At 40.1% G+C, this 17,994-nt stretch overlaps 1 protein-coding gene across 3 annotated transcripts in view; it reads left to right on the top strand.

Annotated features, from left to right (window-relative positions):
* The window catches only part of ZNF660 (zinc finger protein 660), a 29,625-nt gene extending 21,039 nt beyond the window's left edge, over positions 1 to 8,586 (top strand). For 2 of the 3 annotated variants that reach the window (XM_074345069.1, XM_074345070.1), the window contains exon 3: positions 3,275 to 8,586. In XM_074345069.1, the coding sequence (XP_074201170.1) occupies positions 3,453 to 4,433 (981 nt within the window). In that variant the 5' untranslated portion in view covers positions 3,275 to 3,452 and the 3' untranslated portion in view covers positions 4,434 to 8,586. The remainder of the gene's footprint in view (positions 1 to 3,274) is intronic. The other variant, XM_074345071.1, reaches the window with a different exon arrangement.
* The last annotated feature ends 9,408 nt before the right edge of the window (positions 8,587 to 17,994 follow it).

The following is a 17,994-nucleotide window of genomic DNA, read 5'->3' as shown; positions in this document are numbered from 1 at the left end:
TAATTAAAAATAAATAATAAATTTTAAAAAAGAAAAAGAAATTAAAGCTAGATTTCACTCTTCTGTTTAGAACTTGTTTCCCACTGGCCATTAGATTACATCCATATTTTTTGCCCTGTAGTTTCAACATCCTGGCAGGTATCACTTCAGGCAACTTTATAGTTTCATTCCTTCATTTATTCATTCAACAGCAACAAAAAATTTTTTGACTGCTTGTTATGTGCCTGGAACTGTACTCAGTGGTAGGAATACGATGATGGACAAAAATCCCTGCCCTCAGGAAGCTAACCATTAGAGAAAACAGTTCAGCCAAAGTTCTGCATTTTTAAAGCACCTTTTGCCAAGCGTTCCAAGCCCCAGTAATCACTCCCTCTCCTAGCCCCCTTCATCTCCTGACTGGATACTTTGTAAATCTGTAATTTGCTCTCTTACTGTATTATAAGCTCCATTGTAAGCTCCCTAAAGGTAGGTACGGTATTTCATCCTTACGTTAGTCTCCTTGAGCTGCCTTAACAAAATACTAGAGACTGGGTGGCTTAATCAACATACATTTCTTTTCCCATAGTTCTGGAAGCTAGAAATCCATGGTCAAGGTGACCAGCTGATTCAGTTTCTGGTGGAGACTCTATTCCTGGCTTGTAGATGGCCACCTTCCTGCTGTGTCCTCACTTGGCTTTGTGCATGTGGTGGGGACGGGACAGGAGTGCAAGTCAAAGCGAGCTCTCTGGTATGTCTTGTAATAAGGACACACTAATCCTGTTGGATCAGGGCTCCTCTCTTATAACCTCATTTAACCTTAATTACCTCCTTGAAAGTCATATCTCCAAATATAATCACATTAGGGGTTCAGGGTTCAACATACAAATTTTGGAGGGACACAGTCAGTGCATAAAGTGCTTTTTTTTTTTTTTTTGCATTCAATAGTAGTATTTATCGCTTTGTGAGAGCCATGTAAATACATGGCTATTCATGTTTTTCCTGAACACTACTTTATGGAAGGCTACTGATCTTTTCCGTAAGAGCCTTTAAGGATAAAAATAGGCACTGCACTGGGGAGCTTTGGATCCGCCTTACCTGGAAGTGAGACATCCAGAGGCTGGCTTCAAGGCACTGTCTCATTCTGAATCTCTAAAATACTTTGTTCTAGTACTTGTGGGAATCTGTTCCTCTAAAGTCATTTCCTAACTTTTCATAAGTAATACTTAAAAAGAAGACAAATTGAACAACAATACAAGTTAGCAGAAGACAACCTGCCAGCAAAATGGGAGGCCTTCATAACAGTAAATGTATAAACTTATCCACCTATTCATCCATCCATTCAGAAATAGATATTTTCTACTTTTTTGGAACTGTGCTTTTAGAAAATTTCCCTGTGTGAGACTTAGAACAGAGATATGTATACAATAGAGTACTCAGTACTTATTCATTTAAGAAATGTGTGAAGAAAAAAGTTTCAGAGAAAATTAAAAACGGAAAAGAAGCTGAGAAAGAACCATCCACCTTCTCAGAAGTCTGGAGGCAGCTTCGTTTGCTGTCTCACTCTGCTCTGCAGTCGCCTGGCCTTCCCCTGAGTCTCCTCCACCTGCCACCTCCCATTTGATTAGAGAGGCAGCAGCAGCTGGATGTGAGTGTGCCCAGGATCCTGCCAAGAGTCCCCCTTCCCCTGCCATTTTCTCTGCCCGCCCCTGGTGTCTTGGACGTGAGTCTGTGTACATGTGCCTGTGTGTCACGTGAGTGGCACCCACGCTTCTGAGATGTGAACTCCAGCCTCCACAGTTCTCTTCTTGTTGGCCTTGAGCACTCACCATTGATATGTCCCGCCTTCCAAGAGGGTGACTCAGTTTATCCAAAAGCTATGAGATGATAGAAAACTGGTCAGACTTTTTCTGAAAAGCAGTAGGCAGTACTGCAAACAATTTCATTCTTTCTGACTCAGTAACTCATTTGTGGAACTCTCATCCCAGGAATTTATTTTAATAAGAAGAAAACTTTATATGTATAAAGTGATCATGATAGCATTATTGATAGTGGTTAAACCTCAGAGAGCAACAGAAATGTCTAACACTAGCAAAATTGTAGGTAAATTGTAATGAGTTTAATTGGTGGTGTAGTATGTAATCAGAAAGTGATCCTATGAAGAGTTAATAGTATGGGAAAATATTTATAAAAATTAAATAGAAGAAGTAGGATGCAAAATGATATCTACTGTATATTTATAACTATGAATATGGACAAGTCTGAAAAAGAACGTAATAAAAGGAAAATTAGTCGTGTGTTAGTATCATGGAGTCATCTTTCGGTTTTCTTTTATGACCCCACCATCCTCTAGATTTGATGTCTACTAGGGTAATCTCTATGTCCAGAGTTTCACATCAAACCAGTTGGGAAATTCCTGCTCGTTCCTGATGTTGGTTTCATGTATCAGCCCCTCTTGGTTGTATTGTCCCCTGCTCTCACCTCTTGCCATCTTGGATACTTTACCACTGTGCCATGCAAGGTCCTATCAGAGTTTCCCCTGCTTTAACTAACCCTGTTTCCCAATTCAGCCTCTTGGCTTCACTCAGTAGACTCAGCTTGGTGAGAAGCAGACAGACTGAACTAGCACACATGGCTGGATCCAGCTACCGACCAGCCCCTACAGAGTAGGTACGATGTGACTAGACTCCAATTTTGGAAGAATTGTGTTACTCCTGTCACAACAGAGCTTAAGAACAGGTTTGTAGACGGACCTAGAACTTAGACTAGAGCAAAAAATGAAATCTTAGTCATACCCTAAGACCAAATCCAAGTTACTATTCTGTAAAACAATTCTTAAGTACCTATTTTGTTCCTGCCACTATATCACTGGTCTGAGGGGAATAGGTCAGCAGGAACTAAATGCCAAACTGATCTGAATATGAGTCACTTGAGCTAGTGGACTAAGGATCTTTCAGTGCATTTTTTTCTGGGGACCAGATTAAGAGTTAGTTGGCTCCAACTCTGAGAGTAGAGCATGAGACAGGAAGAAACCAGGATAGGTTTTGTATACTCATTGCTCATTCTGATGCTGAACCTGTTGGGCTCCTATCAGCCCCATGGCTTTCCTTAAGCCTTTACCTTGGCCTCAGTGTCTAACCTCATTTTTCTCATCTGTTTGATCAGTTCCCCCTGCCTTTGAACACTTACTCTTCCACGTGAGACCCTGTGGTCTGCCACATCTTATTATCCTTGGATATTTCTCCTTCCTCTAATATAGAGACCAGGTGACATGTGCAATTTCTGTTTCTTCTGCCAGATGGTGAAACTGGGACTGAGGAAGTATTGATTCTAAAGTATCATTCCTGAAAAACTACAATCTCATACTTTCAAGAGAACTCCACAGAGGTGTTGCCAAGGAAGTCAAGATTTAGAAAGCTCCTCTTAAGAGAAAGAGAAGGCTCAAGAGGACACTGGGATGCTCCAGGCAGGAGAAAATGAGGAGAAAGACGAGAAACTTCAAACATAAGACAGTAAAAGATGATAAAACACTCACAGGAGTGAGTGACCAAGAATCTGAAAAAGATGACCCTACGATAAATGAGAGAATTCGGGCCAAAAAGAGACAGTATGTATGTGCCGAGTGTGGGAAAGCCTTTAGTCAGAGCGCAAACCTCACGGTACACGAGCGAATCCACACTGGAGAGAAGCCCTATAAGTGTAAGGAATGTGGAAAAGCCTTCAGTCATAGCTCCAACTTGGTCGTTCATCGGAGAATCCACACTGGACTGAAGCCCTACACATGCAATGAATGCGGGAAATCTTTCAGCGGAAAGTCACACCTCATTCGGCACCAGGGAATCCACAGTGGGGAGAAGACTTACGAATGTAAAGAGTGTGGGAAAGCCTTTAGCCGGAGTTCCGGTCTTATTTCCCATCACAGAGTTCACACTGGCGAGAAGCCCTACACTTGTATCGAGTGTGGGAAAGCCTTTAGCCGTAGTTCAAACCTTACTCAACATCAGAGAATGCACAAAGGAAAAAAAGTTTACAAATGTAAGGAGTGTGGGAAGACATGTGTTTCTAATACAAAAATTATCGACCATCAGAGAATTCACACTGGGGAGAAGCCTTATGAATGTGATGAGTGTGGGAAAGCTTTCATCTTAAAGAAGACCCTTAATGAACACCAGCGACTTCATCGTAGAGAGAAACCTTACAAATGCAATGAGTGCGGGAAAGCTTTTACTTCTAATCGAAATCTGATTGATCATCAGAGAGTTCACACTGGAGAGAAACCCTATAAATGTAACGAATGTGGAAAAACCTTCAGGCAGACTTCTCAAGTTATTCTACATTTGAGAACCCACACTAAGGAGAAACCCTATAAATGTAGTGAGTGTGGGAAAGCCTATCGTTACAGCTCACAGCTCATTCAGCACCAGAGGAAACATAACGAGGAGAAAGAAGAGTCATGAATGACACATATTGTGGGAAGTGGGGCTAACTGCTACTTTCTGGAAGAGCAGTTTTTCAGTATCATCAACCTTAATTCCCTAAGAATCTATACAGAGAAAGTAATCAGAAGCAGACAAAGATTAACAGAAGGGATATTCGTGCCAGTATCATACACAATGGGAGGAAGAAAGCTGGATTTTCAACAACAGTACAGGGTTTAGATGAATGATGGTCAATTCCTATGATGGTTTTGTACCCATTATAACCATTTTTAAAGAATATTTAATGCCATGGGGGAAATGATTTGGATAAAATGGAAGATAAATGAAAGAAGAAAAGCAATGAAATATGATCCAAAAATTTTAAAAACATTTATGCAAAGGAAAAAAAAAACGGGGATGAAATAATACCAACCACAATGTCAACAGTGATTATCTCTAGATGATAGGATTACAGGTGATTTCTATTTTCTTCTTTATACTTTTCTATACTTTTTAGATTTTCTACAGTGAGAATGTACTACTTTTTATATTCAGGAAAAAAGTAGAGTATTTTTTAAATGCATCAAGTATGTGTACATCTTCACTCCGCAGTGTTACGAAAGGCACATAGAACATAGACTCTAAAGTCTTGGGATTGCGTCCTGCTACTGGCACTTCGTAGCAGTGGGACCATGAGCAAGTCACCTCCTTTTAGAGCCTGTTTCCTTCATATTATTTCATAAATACCAGTAGTTGGTCTTCTGCAATTTTAAGTTAAATAGACTTTACACTTGTCACCACAATGTATAAGCTACTTATTTCATCACTGTTAGGTTAGAAGAACATGGCAAAACTTTACTACATCCTCCTCTCGCACAGTTGTAGAAGAATCTGCAGATAATAGAGAACCACTTAGGCTCCATATTTTCAGTATATGTCTACAGACCCGGAAAATAATATCCCCTTATGAAACTGAAACAATTGCAGTTTCATAACCTTTAAAGAGATACAGTGATCATCATCTAAAACTAGGGGAAGACTCTGCCTTCACACGTTACAGAGTTTAGTAACTGAAAGTGCAGACTTTGAGGTCAGGGATACATGTGTTCTAATCACAGATCTGCTATGCACTAGCTTGCCAATTTTGGATAAGACCCTTAACTGCTCCGAGCCTCAGATTAATAATCTGTAAAAGGAGAATAACTGCCTACCTCACAGGGTGGTTGTGAGGATTAAATGAGGTAATGCATGTAAGTGTCTGACAAGCCTGGCACGTGGTAGATCATAATCATAGGACATTTGAGCAGTTTTTCTGAACACCTAGTGAGACTGATTTGGGAGAAGTTTTACTGAAGGTAGCATTTAGGATATTTTCAAGTGTAACAAACACAATGACAGGAACTAGTAGCTTAAAACGTTAAGAACACTGATTGTTGACTTAAGGGAAAGTCGAGAGGTAAGCAGTTCCAAATTTGGTTTGGCAGCTCAACAATCCATCACACTTCCATCAACCTCCCTAATTTTCAGCATATTGGCTTTCATTTTTTGCAGCCTCGTGGTTGCAAGATGGTGGGCACAGCTGCAAGCTGTTTTCCTCACACAATTCCTTCAAAGTCAAGAAGTGAGGAAGGGAGCTGAGGCTTTCTCATCTGGTTCCTTTCTGCTCTTTTTGGGGTGGGGGATTAGGTTTACTTATTTATGCACTTATTTTTGGAGGAGATACTGGGGATTGAACCCAGGGCCTCGTGCGTGCTAGGCACATGCTCTACCACTTGAGCTATACCCTCCTCCCTCTGGTTCCTTTCTGCTTTTATCACTGGGAAAACCCTTTTCCAGAAGAAGGGAGCGATGCTGAGCAGTCAGTACTGCAGGTGCCCACTAGCCTCATCTGCCTTTCTTTATATCCCCTCTGAGAAGACCTTAAACCACTTTCAACCAATGTTGTAAACTTTTAAGACGACTCAGAATCCATCTGGGAACCCTTAGAATCACCCCATTCTTAACTCAGCCACTCTTCTTTCTTTGTATACCGTGAATGCCTAAGCCTAATGCCATCTGTCTTACACACATAGTGATTTATTGTTTCAGGAATTATTAAAGATTTGGAATCCCATTCAATCCTCATAACATTGGTGCATTAGCGAGGTTAGGTGACTGGCTAGTGAGTGGTTGAAACCAGAATTTGAACTGAGATCTACAAGTCTGTGCTTTCTTTATTATATATCAAAATGCCTCTGCCTACCATGATGGTTCTATGTGAGTGGGAGACCAGTTGGGATTCTCTGGAGTAGCCACTTTTATGAAAGCCACATAATTATATCTGGACAATTACTTGATCATGGTTTCATAAGAAAGATGCTGTCAGTCTTCTCTGAGTTGGATTTATAGCCTGTCTCTGCACCTTGTAATTTAGTTTTAAGGATTATGTATTTCTTCCTTGCTGTTCCTAGAAAGAAGTGGAGGGTGTGAAGGGTATATTTGTATGAAACGGTTTGGTTTTGTCCTATTTTGATAAGATACTGGCTTACATACAATTTTGTGATATCATAGTCTTTTGCATAGTTATTCAAAGCAAGCTTTGGAGGCTCTTCAACAGATTCGGTGTGTTAGGTGGGTAGGACTGTTGTATCATTGGTCACCCTTGGGTAGGCACTTCTCCAAGAGTCTGGTTGGACACGAGGGTAGGGTAACCCACATGGGCCAGTGGCTGAACAGAACTGCAGCAATAAGGGCGCTTCCATCATTTTCCCCTTGTCGTGTGTCCTTTTAAAATTCTACAGGGAGTTTGTAATTCATATTCATGCCTTTTGTCTTGCCAGTTAGCTTCACCTGCGTACCTGTGTGGAAGCTCCCATGACTAATGTCTTCTGGCCCTGCCAAAACTGCTCTAAGGAAACAGGCAGCTAGCCCCCTGTATGCCTGTCAAGGGTTATTTTTTGAGCATTTATTGCTACTGAGCTGAGTTGTTGATGCTTGCTATATTGCTGAGCAGGCATTCTCTGACCCAAACATTCTCCCAGCACTGTGTCATAGAAACAGGCTTTCTTTTTCATCTTAAAAGACTTGGTGATCTTCAAGGGTAAATACCTTCTAGGAAGGATGTCAGAGATCTGAATACTGTCCCATTTCTTGCCCCAGGCAAGATGAGATAATGGACCCTGGAGGAGGCCCTCACCGTCTTCTAGGTGTTACCTGTCTTGAACTGCAGGAGTAAATGTTGACAAGTGGTCTTTGCAGCCTTTCATAGAAATAGTCTGCAGTATAATCTGAGCTGACCCCCCACCTTCCTCCGGGAGTTTTTCAAGACTACCAGCTGTTTGCTTCAGTCAGTGTTTAATTTTGCAGTTCTTAACCATCCTTTCAAGCCCTTTCAGATACACTCGGGAATGCAGGGTCTGTCTCTTTGAATGTGTTTTTTCCAGCTTCCTGTCCTAATGGAGGCCTGGTTGTGCTTCCTCTGCAGTCCTTCAGTTGCTGGTTTTTCTCTCCCTCAACCCACTTACCTCTCTGTACTGCCATTTCTTCTCTATCCCACCCAAATCCCAGCTCTCTTGACACGTGCGTCACTAGACGACTGTGTTGCCCAGCCCTTTTCTTGTCACCTACTGACATCCTGTGCACTCAACTTTGATTCTCTTACATTTTTAGTACCCTGAATATTCCTGAGGAATGTGAAAAGGCAATATTTTTTAGCCACAGGTATCCTGGTTGTGTAGAGTTGCTTTTGTGTGGACTAGAAATGTGTATGTCTCCTTTTGGTTGTGAGGAAAAGTATGAAGTTGAAATCTTATGTAGCCCTGATTAAAAGGAAATATGAAGACAGAGAATCATGCACAGAGAGGAAAGTGTCTTCCTGGACTTAAGAGATATTTCTCATTGATGGTGTGTACTGTGTTAGGTCTTCCTAGGAACTGAGAATAAATGTGAAACCAAAAAGAGCTTTAAATAGCTGAGTAATTCCAGTGACTACGAATCCCATGAGACTATATTTCATTTCAGTTCTGTATCCACAATGACAGGCTTGCTTTTTTAATTTTTCCCAGTCAATTTAAAAAAAAGTATGCTTATATTGTTAGATTATTTTTAGAAACTAGACTGTCTTTAGTCAATTCTGATGTTATAAAACTGGAGTCGTAAAACTTTTTTGCAGGAAATAATTGTAATTCCTCCAATAAATGTCTGTTGTTATTTACTTGTTATAAATAGCACTGATTTTTTTTTCCCCTTTGTTTCCTTCCTTTGCTCAGAATGGGAAGAAAATAGTTCAATTTTCTTTTCTTTAAGCAGCTGTTCTTGGGCTGAAGTGATTCTGGCTTGTTTCTGATTCTAACACAACACGAAACTTGTTATTGTCAGAGTCGTAATAGAGTTGTCCCTAGGTAACTGCAGAGGATTGGTTCCAGGACCATACCAAAATCAAAGGATACTCAAGTCCCTTATATAAAATGGTGAAGTATTGCATATACTATGTATGTCCTTCCATATACTTTAAATCATCTTTAGATTACTTACAACACCTAATACAATGTAAATGGTATGTGAATAGTTGTAAATACAAGGTAAGTGATATATAAATGGTTGCTGGTATGGCAAATTCAAGTTTTGCTTTTTGGAACTTTCTGGACTTTTTTTCTTTTTAATATTTTTAATCTGCAGTTGATTGAACAAGTGGACTGGAACCCGCAGGTACGGAGGGCCAGCTGTACGTAAACTAGAGCTCTAGCCCTTAGAATGCATCCTTCTGTTATTTCCTTAGAGAACTTGTACAGCCAGGTATTGTCTCACCCCCTCTCTCTGGCCTCATCTGTGTTTCAACCCTATACTATCATGTAGTCATCATTTGCTTGTATAAAACCAGCCGTGTTCCCTGAAGTCCATTTCTGCTCCAGAAGGCAGTCCTCTACACTTACCATAATACAGTTAGGATGTAAATCAAGTTAGCTAACAAAATCACATAAAATTTAAATTAAACACATTTCTAAATAATTCATGGTGGGGGAGGATATAGCTCAGTGGTGGAGTGCATGCTTAGCATGCACGAGGTCGTAGGTTCAGTCCCCAGTACCGCCATTAAATAAATAAATAAATAAATAAACCTAATTATCCCTCCCCCCCAAAGCCCCCAAACAACAATAACAACAACAAAATCAAAAGTTTAAAAAATAATTCATGGGTTAAAGGAGAAAAGTTAGTAAGAATGAGGAAACACTTAGACATGAATAAAACTGAAGCTGGGGCTCCCATTTCTGGCCATAATAGAGTTACAGGGACCAGAATTACACTTCTGCCTGAAACGAAAATCCAGACAAAACATACGAAACAATGATTTTTAAGATACTGATATTGGCAACAAAAGACAGTAATCCCTGATAGGCAGGAAAAAAATGAGATGAGCCCAGTAAGTACCCTAGCTTATTGCCTTGAGAGAGTTCCAAGCAGTGTCACAGGGAGGGGGAACCCCACAGAGCCTGGTGAAATTCTTGATTTGAAGAGAGCCGAGAATCCAAGGAGACCAAGGTAGGTAGGATTCATAAGGCAAGACTGGAGAGGGGAGAATTAAACAGAGAGCTCTGGGGACCTGTGAATGGTCCCCCTAGGACATTCAGCAGGGTATTGATTGGCACATATATATGAGGAAACTGATCTGAGTCCAGGGAAAGAACCATTCCAAAGGACTTGAACAGTGCCAAGCAAAAACAAGGCCAGGAAAGTGTTTTTTCCCACAAGCTTGATAAAAAATACAGTTCCTTTGTGCACTGGGTAAAGAACTCAGAAGGGCTTACGTCAGTAGTGGAGAATGATAATCTTATAGGTGATCCAAAGAAAACCACTCCAAGGCATATCATAATTAAATTGCTCAAAACAGTTCAAAAAGAAAATTAGGAAAGCAGAGGGGAAAAGACATTATTCACAGAGGAAGAAGACAGAGGTTACAACAGATTTTTCATCAAATTCAATGCCACCTCTTTAAAGTACTGAAAAAAATATTGCCAACCTAGAATTCTAGGCCAGTCAATATATCAATCAAAAGTGAAGGCAAAACACATTTCTAGATATTAAAAAGCTAAAAGAATGAATCACTAACAGACCAGCACTGTAAAAAAATGTTAAAGTCTGTCCTTCAGGAAGAACAAAAATGACATCAGATGGAAATATGGATTTTTCCAACCTTGGTCTTATTGGCATTTAGGACTGGATAATTCCTTGTTGTGCAGGGCTGTCCTGTGCATTATAGGATATTTAGCAACATCAATGGCCTCTACCCGTTAGATTCCAGGATAGCTACCCCTGAGTTGTGACAAAAATATCTCAAGATATTGTACCCAGGGGAGAACCACTGCTTTGCAGATAACAGTATATCACTTCAAGGTAGCCTGATAAGGATATATACTATAAATCAAAAAATGATCACTAAAATAACAAAACAGAGTTGTAGTTTATCAAAAAGGAGATAAAATTGTATAGAACTACACACACACACAAATAAGTGCATGTAAAAGCAGTGAAATGTGAATAGGTTCTGTGGATTGAACCAATGTTAACATCTTGGTTTTGATACTATAATTATGACAGTTCGGGGAACTGGGTGAAAGGTTCAGGAATACATTGCATTTTTTATATCTTCCTGTTACTTCCCCCAAAAATTTTTATAAAGGAACAAATGAGACTAAAATTGCAATTTAATTCCATCCTATACATTTTATCAACATATTTAATTATACATTTTCAAAAAGCTATTTGACTGATAGTGGGCAGTTTATAATATCTAAAATGCTTGGAAAAATTATTCCGGTAAATCAAAAAGAAGTAAATGAAGTTAGTTTCTTCAAATGCTATCATAATGTGTTAATAAACTATGCTTTATACACAAACAAAAAGGTCATTTCCTAATGAAAAGCGATCACTTCTTCAAGAGGACATAAAAATCTTAAATATTTATAAACCTAAAAACAGGTTCAAAATATATGAAGCCAAAACTGATAGAACTGTAAGGAGAAATAGACAAACTTGATTTCAATACTTCTCTCTCGATAAATGACAAATTATGTAAAGAGAAAAGAAAGAAGAATCAAGTAGTGCCACCAACCAACTTGACTTAACTGACACTTAAAAAAAGCACTCCAGGAGGGAGAGTATAGCTCAAGTGGTAGAGCCCGTGCTTAGCATGCAAGAGGTCCTGGGTTCAATCCCCAGTACCTCTTCTAAAAATAAATAAATAAAACTAATTACTGCTCCCCCTCCAAAAAAAAAAAAAAAAAACCATTCAGCAACAACAGAAAATACTATAATGGAATTAAATTAGAATCAGTAAGAGAAAGATCTCTGGAAATCTTCCAATATTTGAAATGAAGTAACACAATTCTAAATAAAAAATTAAATAATTCTTTATTTCAAAGATGAAATTTAAAAGCATATTAGAAAGTTCTGAATTGACTCAGAAAATAAAAATATTAAAATTTATACAATATTGTTAAAGCAATATTTAGAGGGAAATTATAGCAGAATTTCTCTATATTAGAAAAGAAGTTTAGGAGATTAGAATAAGAAGAATGAATTAAAATCTAAGTAAGCAGAAGAAGTAATAAAGCCAGAGTGGAAAACTAGAAAACAGAAAACAAAAACAACAGAAAAAAATCAATGAAACCAAAAGTGGTTCTTTTAGAAAAATCAATAAAATTGATGAACTTCTAGCAAGATTGATCGGGATAAAGAGAAGAAACACAAAATTCCAGTGTCAAGATTGAAAGAGATGACACTAATTAGATGAGATTCTACACCAAATAAAGGGATAATTATTGTGATGGTTAATTTTATGTTGAACTTGACTAGGCTAAGGGTTGCCCAGACAGCTGACAAAACATTATTTCTGCGTGTGTCTGTGAGGTTGCTTTCAGAAGAGATTAGCATTCGAATCTGTAAACTCTGGGAGTTAGAAAGGGTTCTAACAGTTTGGTAGACTGGCTAAAACACGGACCAAAAGATGGCCCATTGTGAATGAATCAGAAATGCCTAACCTCCCTCAGTTTAATGCAGAGGCCCTAGAAAACAAACCTTTCACCACCACTCTGAGAAATAAATTTGCAAGGTGAGCCCTAGCATTCTTGAAGAGCCTCATACTTTCTCTTCTTTGTATGCCAGACCTTACAGTGGGAACTGCAGCCACTCAATTGGAAAACCTAAATGCAATGAGAATAATTGGATCCCAGGGTAGCAAGGGCCAATCGGTGACACTCAGTCACGAAGGCAACTTCAGAAAATCAGAACAGTTGTTGGCTAGTTACACGGACTACTTGAGGTGAAATAGATAGGAAGCTACTAAACTCGTACTTGATCTGCATAAGCAGAGAAGTTCTAGGCCAAGTAAACAAAGTCAAGTTTACATCACAAAAACAGACAGTCACAGCTCCCCAATCCATTCCCTGACTGGAGCCAGTTTACAGACTCAGAACCCCTTGAAGGAAAGTGTTGGGCTGAGTCCTTTTCGAAGAAGGACCCTGGTACACTACTGGAAATTTATGCTGTTAGTCTTTCCCCCAGCTTCCTCAAAGAAACCTATGGCCTTTTACCAAGATAACTGTACACTGGGGAAAAGGAAATGATCAGAACTTTCAGGGACTAGTGGACACTGGCTATGAACTAACACTAATTCCAGAAGACCCAAAATGTCACTGTGGCCCGTCAGTCAGAGTAGAGGCTTATGGAGGTCAGGTAATCCAAGGGGGTTTAACTCAGGTCTGCCTCACAGTGGGTCCAGTGGGTCCTTGAACCCATCCTGCAGTTATTTCCTGAATGCATAATTGGAAAAGACAAATTTAGCAGCTGGCAAAATCCACAGGTTGGTTCCCTGACTTGTGGAGTAAGGGTTATTACAGTGGGAAAGGCCAAGTGGACCATTAGAATTACAATCTAGGAAAATACTAAGTCAAGAACAATAGTGCATTCCTGGAGGGATTGGACACATTAGTGCCACCATCAAAGATTTAAAAGATGCAGAGGTGGTGATTCCCAGCACATTCCAATTCAACTCTCCTGTTTGGCCTGTACCAAAGACAGATGGATTTTAGAGAATGACAGTGGATTATCAAAGATTAACCAGGTGGTGACTTCAATAGCAGCTGTTGTACCAGATGTGGTCCTATTCCAGGGTGATCAGCCAGCTACCTGGTGGCAGGTTGATTACATTGAATTCCATCATGAAAGGGGCAGTGTTTTGTCCTAATGGAATAGACACTCTGGATATGGGTTTGCCTTCCCTTCATGCAATGGACTTACAGAATGCTTTGTCTACACCTCGGTTTTCCACACAGCATTGCTTCTGATCAAGAAACTCACTTCACAGCAAAAGAAGTGTAGCAATGGACCATGCTCATGGAATTCACTGGTCTCACCATGTTCCCCACCATCCTGAAGCAGCTGGCTTGACAGAACAGTGTAATAGCCTTTTGAAGACTGAGTTACAGTACCAGCTAGGTGACCATACCTTGCAGAGCTGGGGCAAGGTTCTCCAGAAGACTGTAAATGCCCTGATTCAGTGTCCAGATATTGTGCTGTTTCTCCAATAGCCAGGATCCAGGGGTCCAGGAATTAAGAGGTGGAAATGGAAATGAAAATGGCACTGCATACCCATTAAGATGGCTAATATTAAAGAAAAACAGAGAAGTGTTGGTGAGGATGTGGAGAAATTGGAACCCTTGTACATTGTTGATGGGAATGTAAATTGGTACAGCTGCTGTGGAAAACAGTATAGGAGTTCCTCAAAAACTTACAAATAGAATTACCCTATGGTCCAGCAATTCCACTTCCGGGTATATACCCAGAAGAATGAAAGCAAGGTCTAAAAGAGATATTTGAACACTGATGTTCAAAACAGCATTATTCACAATAGCTAAAATGTGGACGCAACCTGACTATCAATCCACCAATGAATGGATAAGCAAAAGGTAGTAAATACAGTGGAATATTATTCAGTCTTAAAAAGGAAGAAAATTCTGATATATGCTACAACATGAATGAGCCTTGAGGACAATATGCCAGGTGAAATAAGCCAATCACAAAAAGACATACTGTATGATTCCCCTTATGTGAGTTACTTAGAGTAGGCAAAATCACAAAGACAGAAAATGTAAAGGTGGTTGACTAAGGATCCTCCCTTTTCCTTATTGCTGTATCATTCAGGAAGATGAGATGTGTTAATAAAACTCGCTAATCTGCATCTCTATGTAAAGTTCTATCTACTTAGAAGATAAAGACTTGGCTTCTGGATCCTCCTCTGAAACAAGATAATCAGTCTTCAATCCAGCTTGTAGATGGGTGTTCACAAAATCGGGCATCATGGAAGGATATAACCTATAACCTTGCCTGAATCTAAAAGGTGGATTGTAAGTATAGGATTCTCCAGAAGCAGAGCCTGAGATAAGGACTTAGGGGAAGATAGGTTATTTGGAAGGTGACCCCAACGAGCATCAGAGTGGGAGCAGGGAGAATAAGACAGAGAAGGATGAAAAGCCAGTAAGGGTGAGTCACTGAGTGATTTCACTGTGGGCAAATGAGGCTCAGTCTCACTTGGAGTCCCCTAAGGACCAACATAGAACATAGCTGAGAATTTTCCTGTCAAAGAATAAGAAGCTTGGGCGTTTATATACCAATTCTGTCATTCTTTCAGTGTTTCCCTTGGTGATATTATTTCACCTACTTCTTACAAGCTGTACCTCAGAGCTGGCTAAGCAGGCTTCTGAAGCTTCATGAAAGCCCTGAACAGAGTAGCCTGTTCTGGTGCACACTTAAGATGGGAGGCTGTCAGGATCAATAGAACCATTCATCTATAGTAGGAGAAAAATCACAGGTGGGTAGAGATGACTGTGGTATAGAGCACAAATGGCATATCCTTTAGTTACAGAAGCTGCTTTTAATACCTGACTCAAAGAATTTAGTGTCTAAAAATAACACCTTCAACCATGCAGTAACTAATTCCATTATTTTCCAATACCCAAAAGAAAAGTATTTGCATAATCTCTTGAACTGGGAAGGGCCTCAGTTACATTTTGTTCTGCTGCCCAGACTTCTAGCCACTGCTATGATGGAAGATTCTAGATTGACTTAAAAGTACATTTTTGGGCCTCTCCAAATCATAGATGTAAGGGCATCAATCAACATCATAGATAGGTATTGAGAAGAGGCTGAAGGTAAAGGACTGATAGTTTAAGATGGGGCTAAGACCTTAGAAGACTGGTAAACTAAAATAGAAATCCCAGTCTGAATGTTTTGTGTTTCTCATATTTCTATAAGGCCCTATTCTACCAGGGTTGTTTTTTTTTTTTAAATGCAAATTGGTGTGTGATTGACCTGTGACAAAGGATCTGGTATAATTCTTCCCTTCTCAAAATGGAGGGTCAATTGTTCACTCCTGTTAAATCAAGATGATAAAATTAAATAGGAGAACCACAAAGATAAGACAGTGTGTTGATCTTGCTTCTAAGGAACAAAGTGGTACATAAGGTGAGGCAGCCTTAAGTGCACACCTGGTCCCTCTTACTTTTTAATTGTACTCACAAATGTACCTGGATTTAAAAGCAGAAATTTGGGTTCCAGAGTCTGGGTCCCTAAAAGCTATGGAAATGATTGAAGGGATGTTTGAAAACTGCAATGTTGAGAATAGGACTAAACTAACCAAGTTTCCAAACTATTTATTGGCATTAAAGTATGGGCTTATTCAAAAGAATGTTTCAGAGTTGGAATGTTCTATGTTGAGGTGAACTTCTAATGCATCTGGACAGTTTAAGTGCATATAAACTGTTGTAGAAGAAAGAACAGAAAGAACAAGAATGTGGTTCCATTCTTGTCTGTCCCCCTAATTAACTGAATATACTGTATATCTCTAACAGACTCATTTAATTCTTAGTTTATTCACCTGTAGGAATTCTGTATGCTAGGAATGTGTGAGTGTATGTAAAACAGAGGCTACATGTTGTATTCCACCACTGTCCCAGCTCTCTGGGCCACTTTAAAGAGATTCCATATAGTTATATCTTTGTCAAAGGTGGGATGTTCCTTTTCTACCACCATCACTGCACAAGGTGACAAAGTCTTTCATCTTGGGATGAGGGTGAGGAGGCTTCATGTTCCTTGACTGTCAGATGAGCACCAGGCTGAATCTCAGGGCACAAACTGCATTGTAAAACTGGGCTCTAGATTGGCAATTGGTGGTCCTCACCAGCTGACAGCTCTGTGGTTACATGCTTCCAGACCACTGCGTGGTAGGGGTGTGGATGATTAGAGGCTCACTGGTCAGTCATCCACAACCCAATTGGTCATTTTCACTCCTTTCATTCCTTTCTTCTTCCCCAGCAGAAACACTTGCTCAGCAAGCATGTCTTTCCATCTCCCAAAGGCAAACTGACCTGATGGTATATTCTTTATACCCTTTGTTTCTGGTCTCATAGTGAATAGCCTGTACTTGGGTAGGCAGGGGCCTCAAGTTACAGGTAAAATAATTAAGTGTGGGTGGAGCACAGGCCACATTGATTACTTTTTTGAAATCTTCCATTCATGCTTTGAGACCCATAAATTACTATCTCGTGGTTCTCCTCCTACTTGGTTGGCTGCTGCTTCTAAATCTCCTTTGTTGGGTCCTTACCCTCTTTCTTCTTAGCATGACACATTTTATATTTGTCTTCTGTTGGCCCCCACTAGAAATGTAAGTTTCTAGGTACTTTACCTCTTCACTTATGTCCCTAGTGCCTACGACAGTGTCTAGCACACAGTTAATACTCAGTTAATAGTTGTTGAATGAATGAAGGAGTAGAGGCTGAAATGTTTAAGCAAGTGTTCAGTGAAAGCCAGGAGAGAACATATAAACAGAGTAACACCTTGCTCATTCAACAGACATTCATCTAGCATCTAGTATGGCTCCAGCTTTGTGCTAGGTGCTGAGTGTATGTGGGATCTATGCAGACATGGCTCTTGACTCCTTCTGGTCTGTCTCATATATGGGGTGACAATTCCAGAAGTCCAAACCTAAAAGATTGAGGACCAAAGAGAGAATCAGAGTTCACGTTTCCTTTACACAGACCAAACTTTACCCAGGGTGATGGACAACTGCAACGACCTTCTCCGTCCAGGGAGGCAGTGTCTCCCTCATCTGCACAGGACCTTGCAATTTCAGCTAGATTGATACCTGACACCAGAGCTCCTCATCATTTGGGTAAGAGACACACCGACATTAAGCGAATTCACCAGGGAGTCATTTATAAGCCATGTTATTTACTGTGAGACCTGGCACTAGGGTGAAGAATAGATGGGAAAAGTCACCCACGAAGTCATTCAGACTTTGGAGAAATTACTACCAACCTCAGTTGTAATGCAAACTAAAACAGAAAGGTTCAATTCCTTCAGGAGGCAACAAGCGTCCTGAGGGCCTGTGCTGTGTCATTCACCTCTGCATACTTGGGGTCTGCAATACATTCACCCCCAACTCTTTCGATGGGAGGAACGAATACCCAAGGACCCAGGAGCTAGGCCCTTCCTCGCCGGCACCGGGTAAAGCTAGGAACCATAGAGATGTGCGTTCCTAGAGGGCCAGGACTGGGAGAGGGCTGAGCGA

This window comes from Camelus bactrianus, chromosome 17, assembly GCF_048773025.1.
Source record: "Camelus bactrianus isolate YW-2024 breed Bactrian camel chromosome 17, ASM4877302v1, whole genome shotgun sequence".
Taxonomy (NCBI): domain Eukaryota; kingdom Metazoa; phylum Chordata; class Mammalia; order Artiodactyla; family Camelidae; genus Camelus; species Camelus bactrianus.
This window is presented reverse-complemented; position numbering and strand designations above follow the sequence as displayed.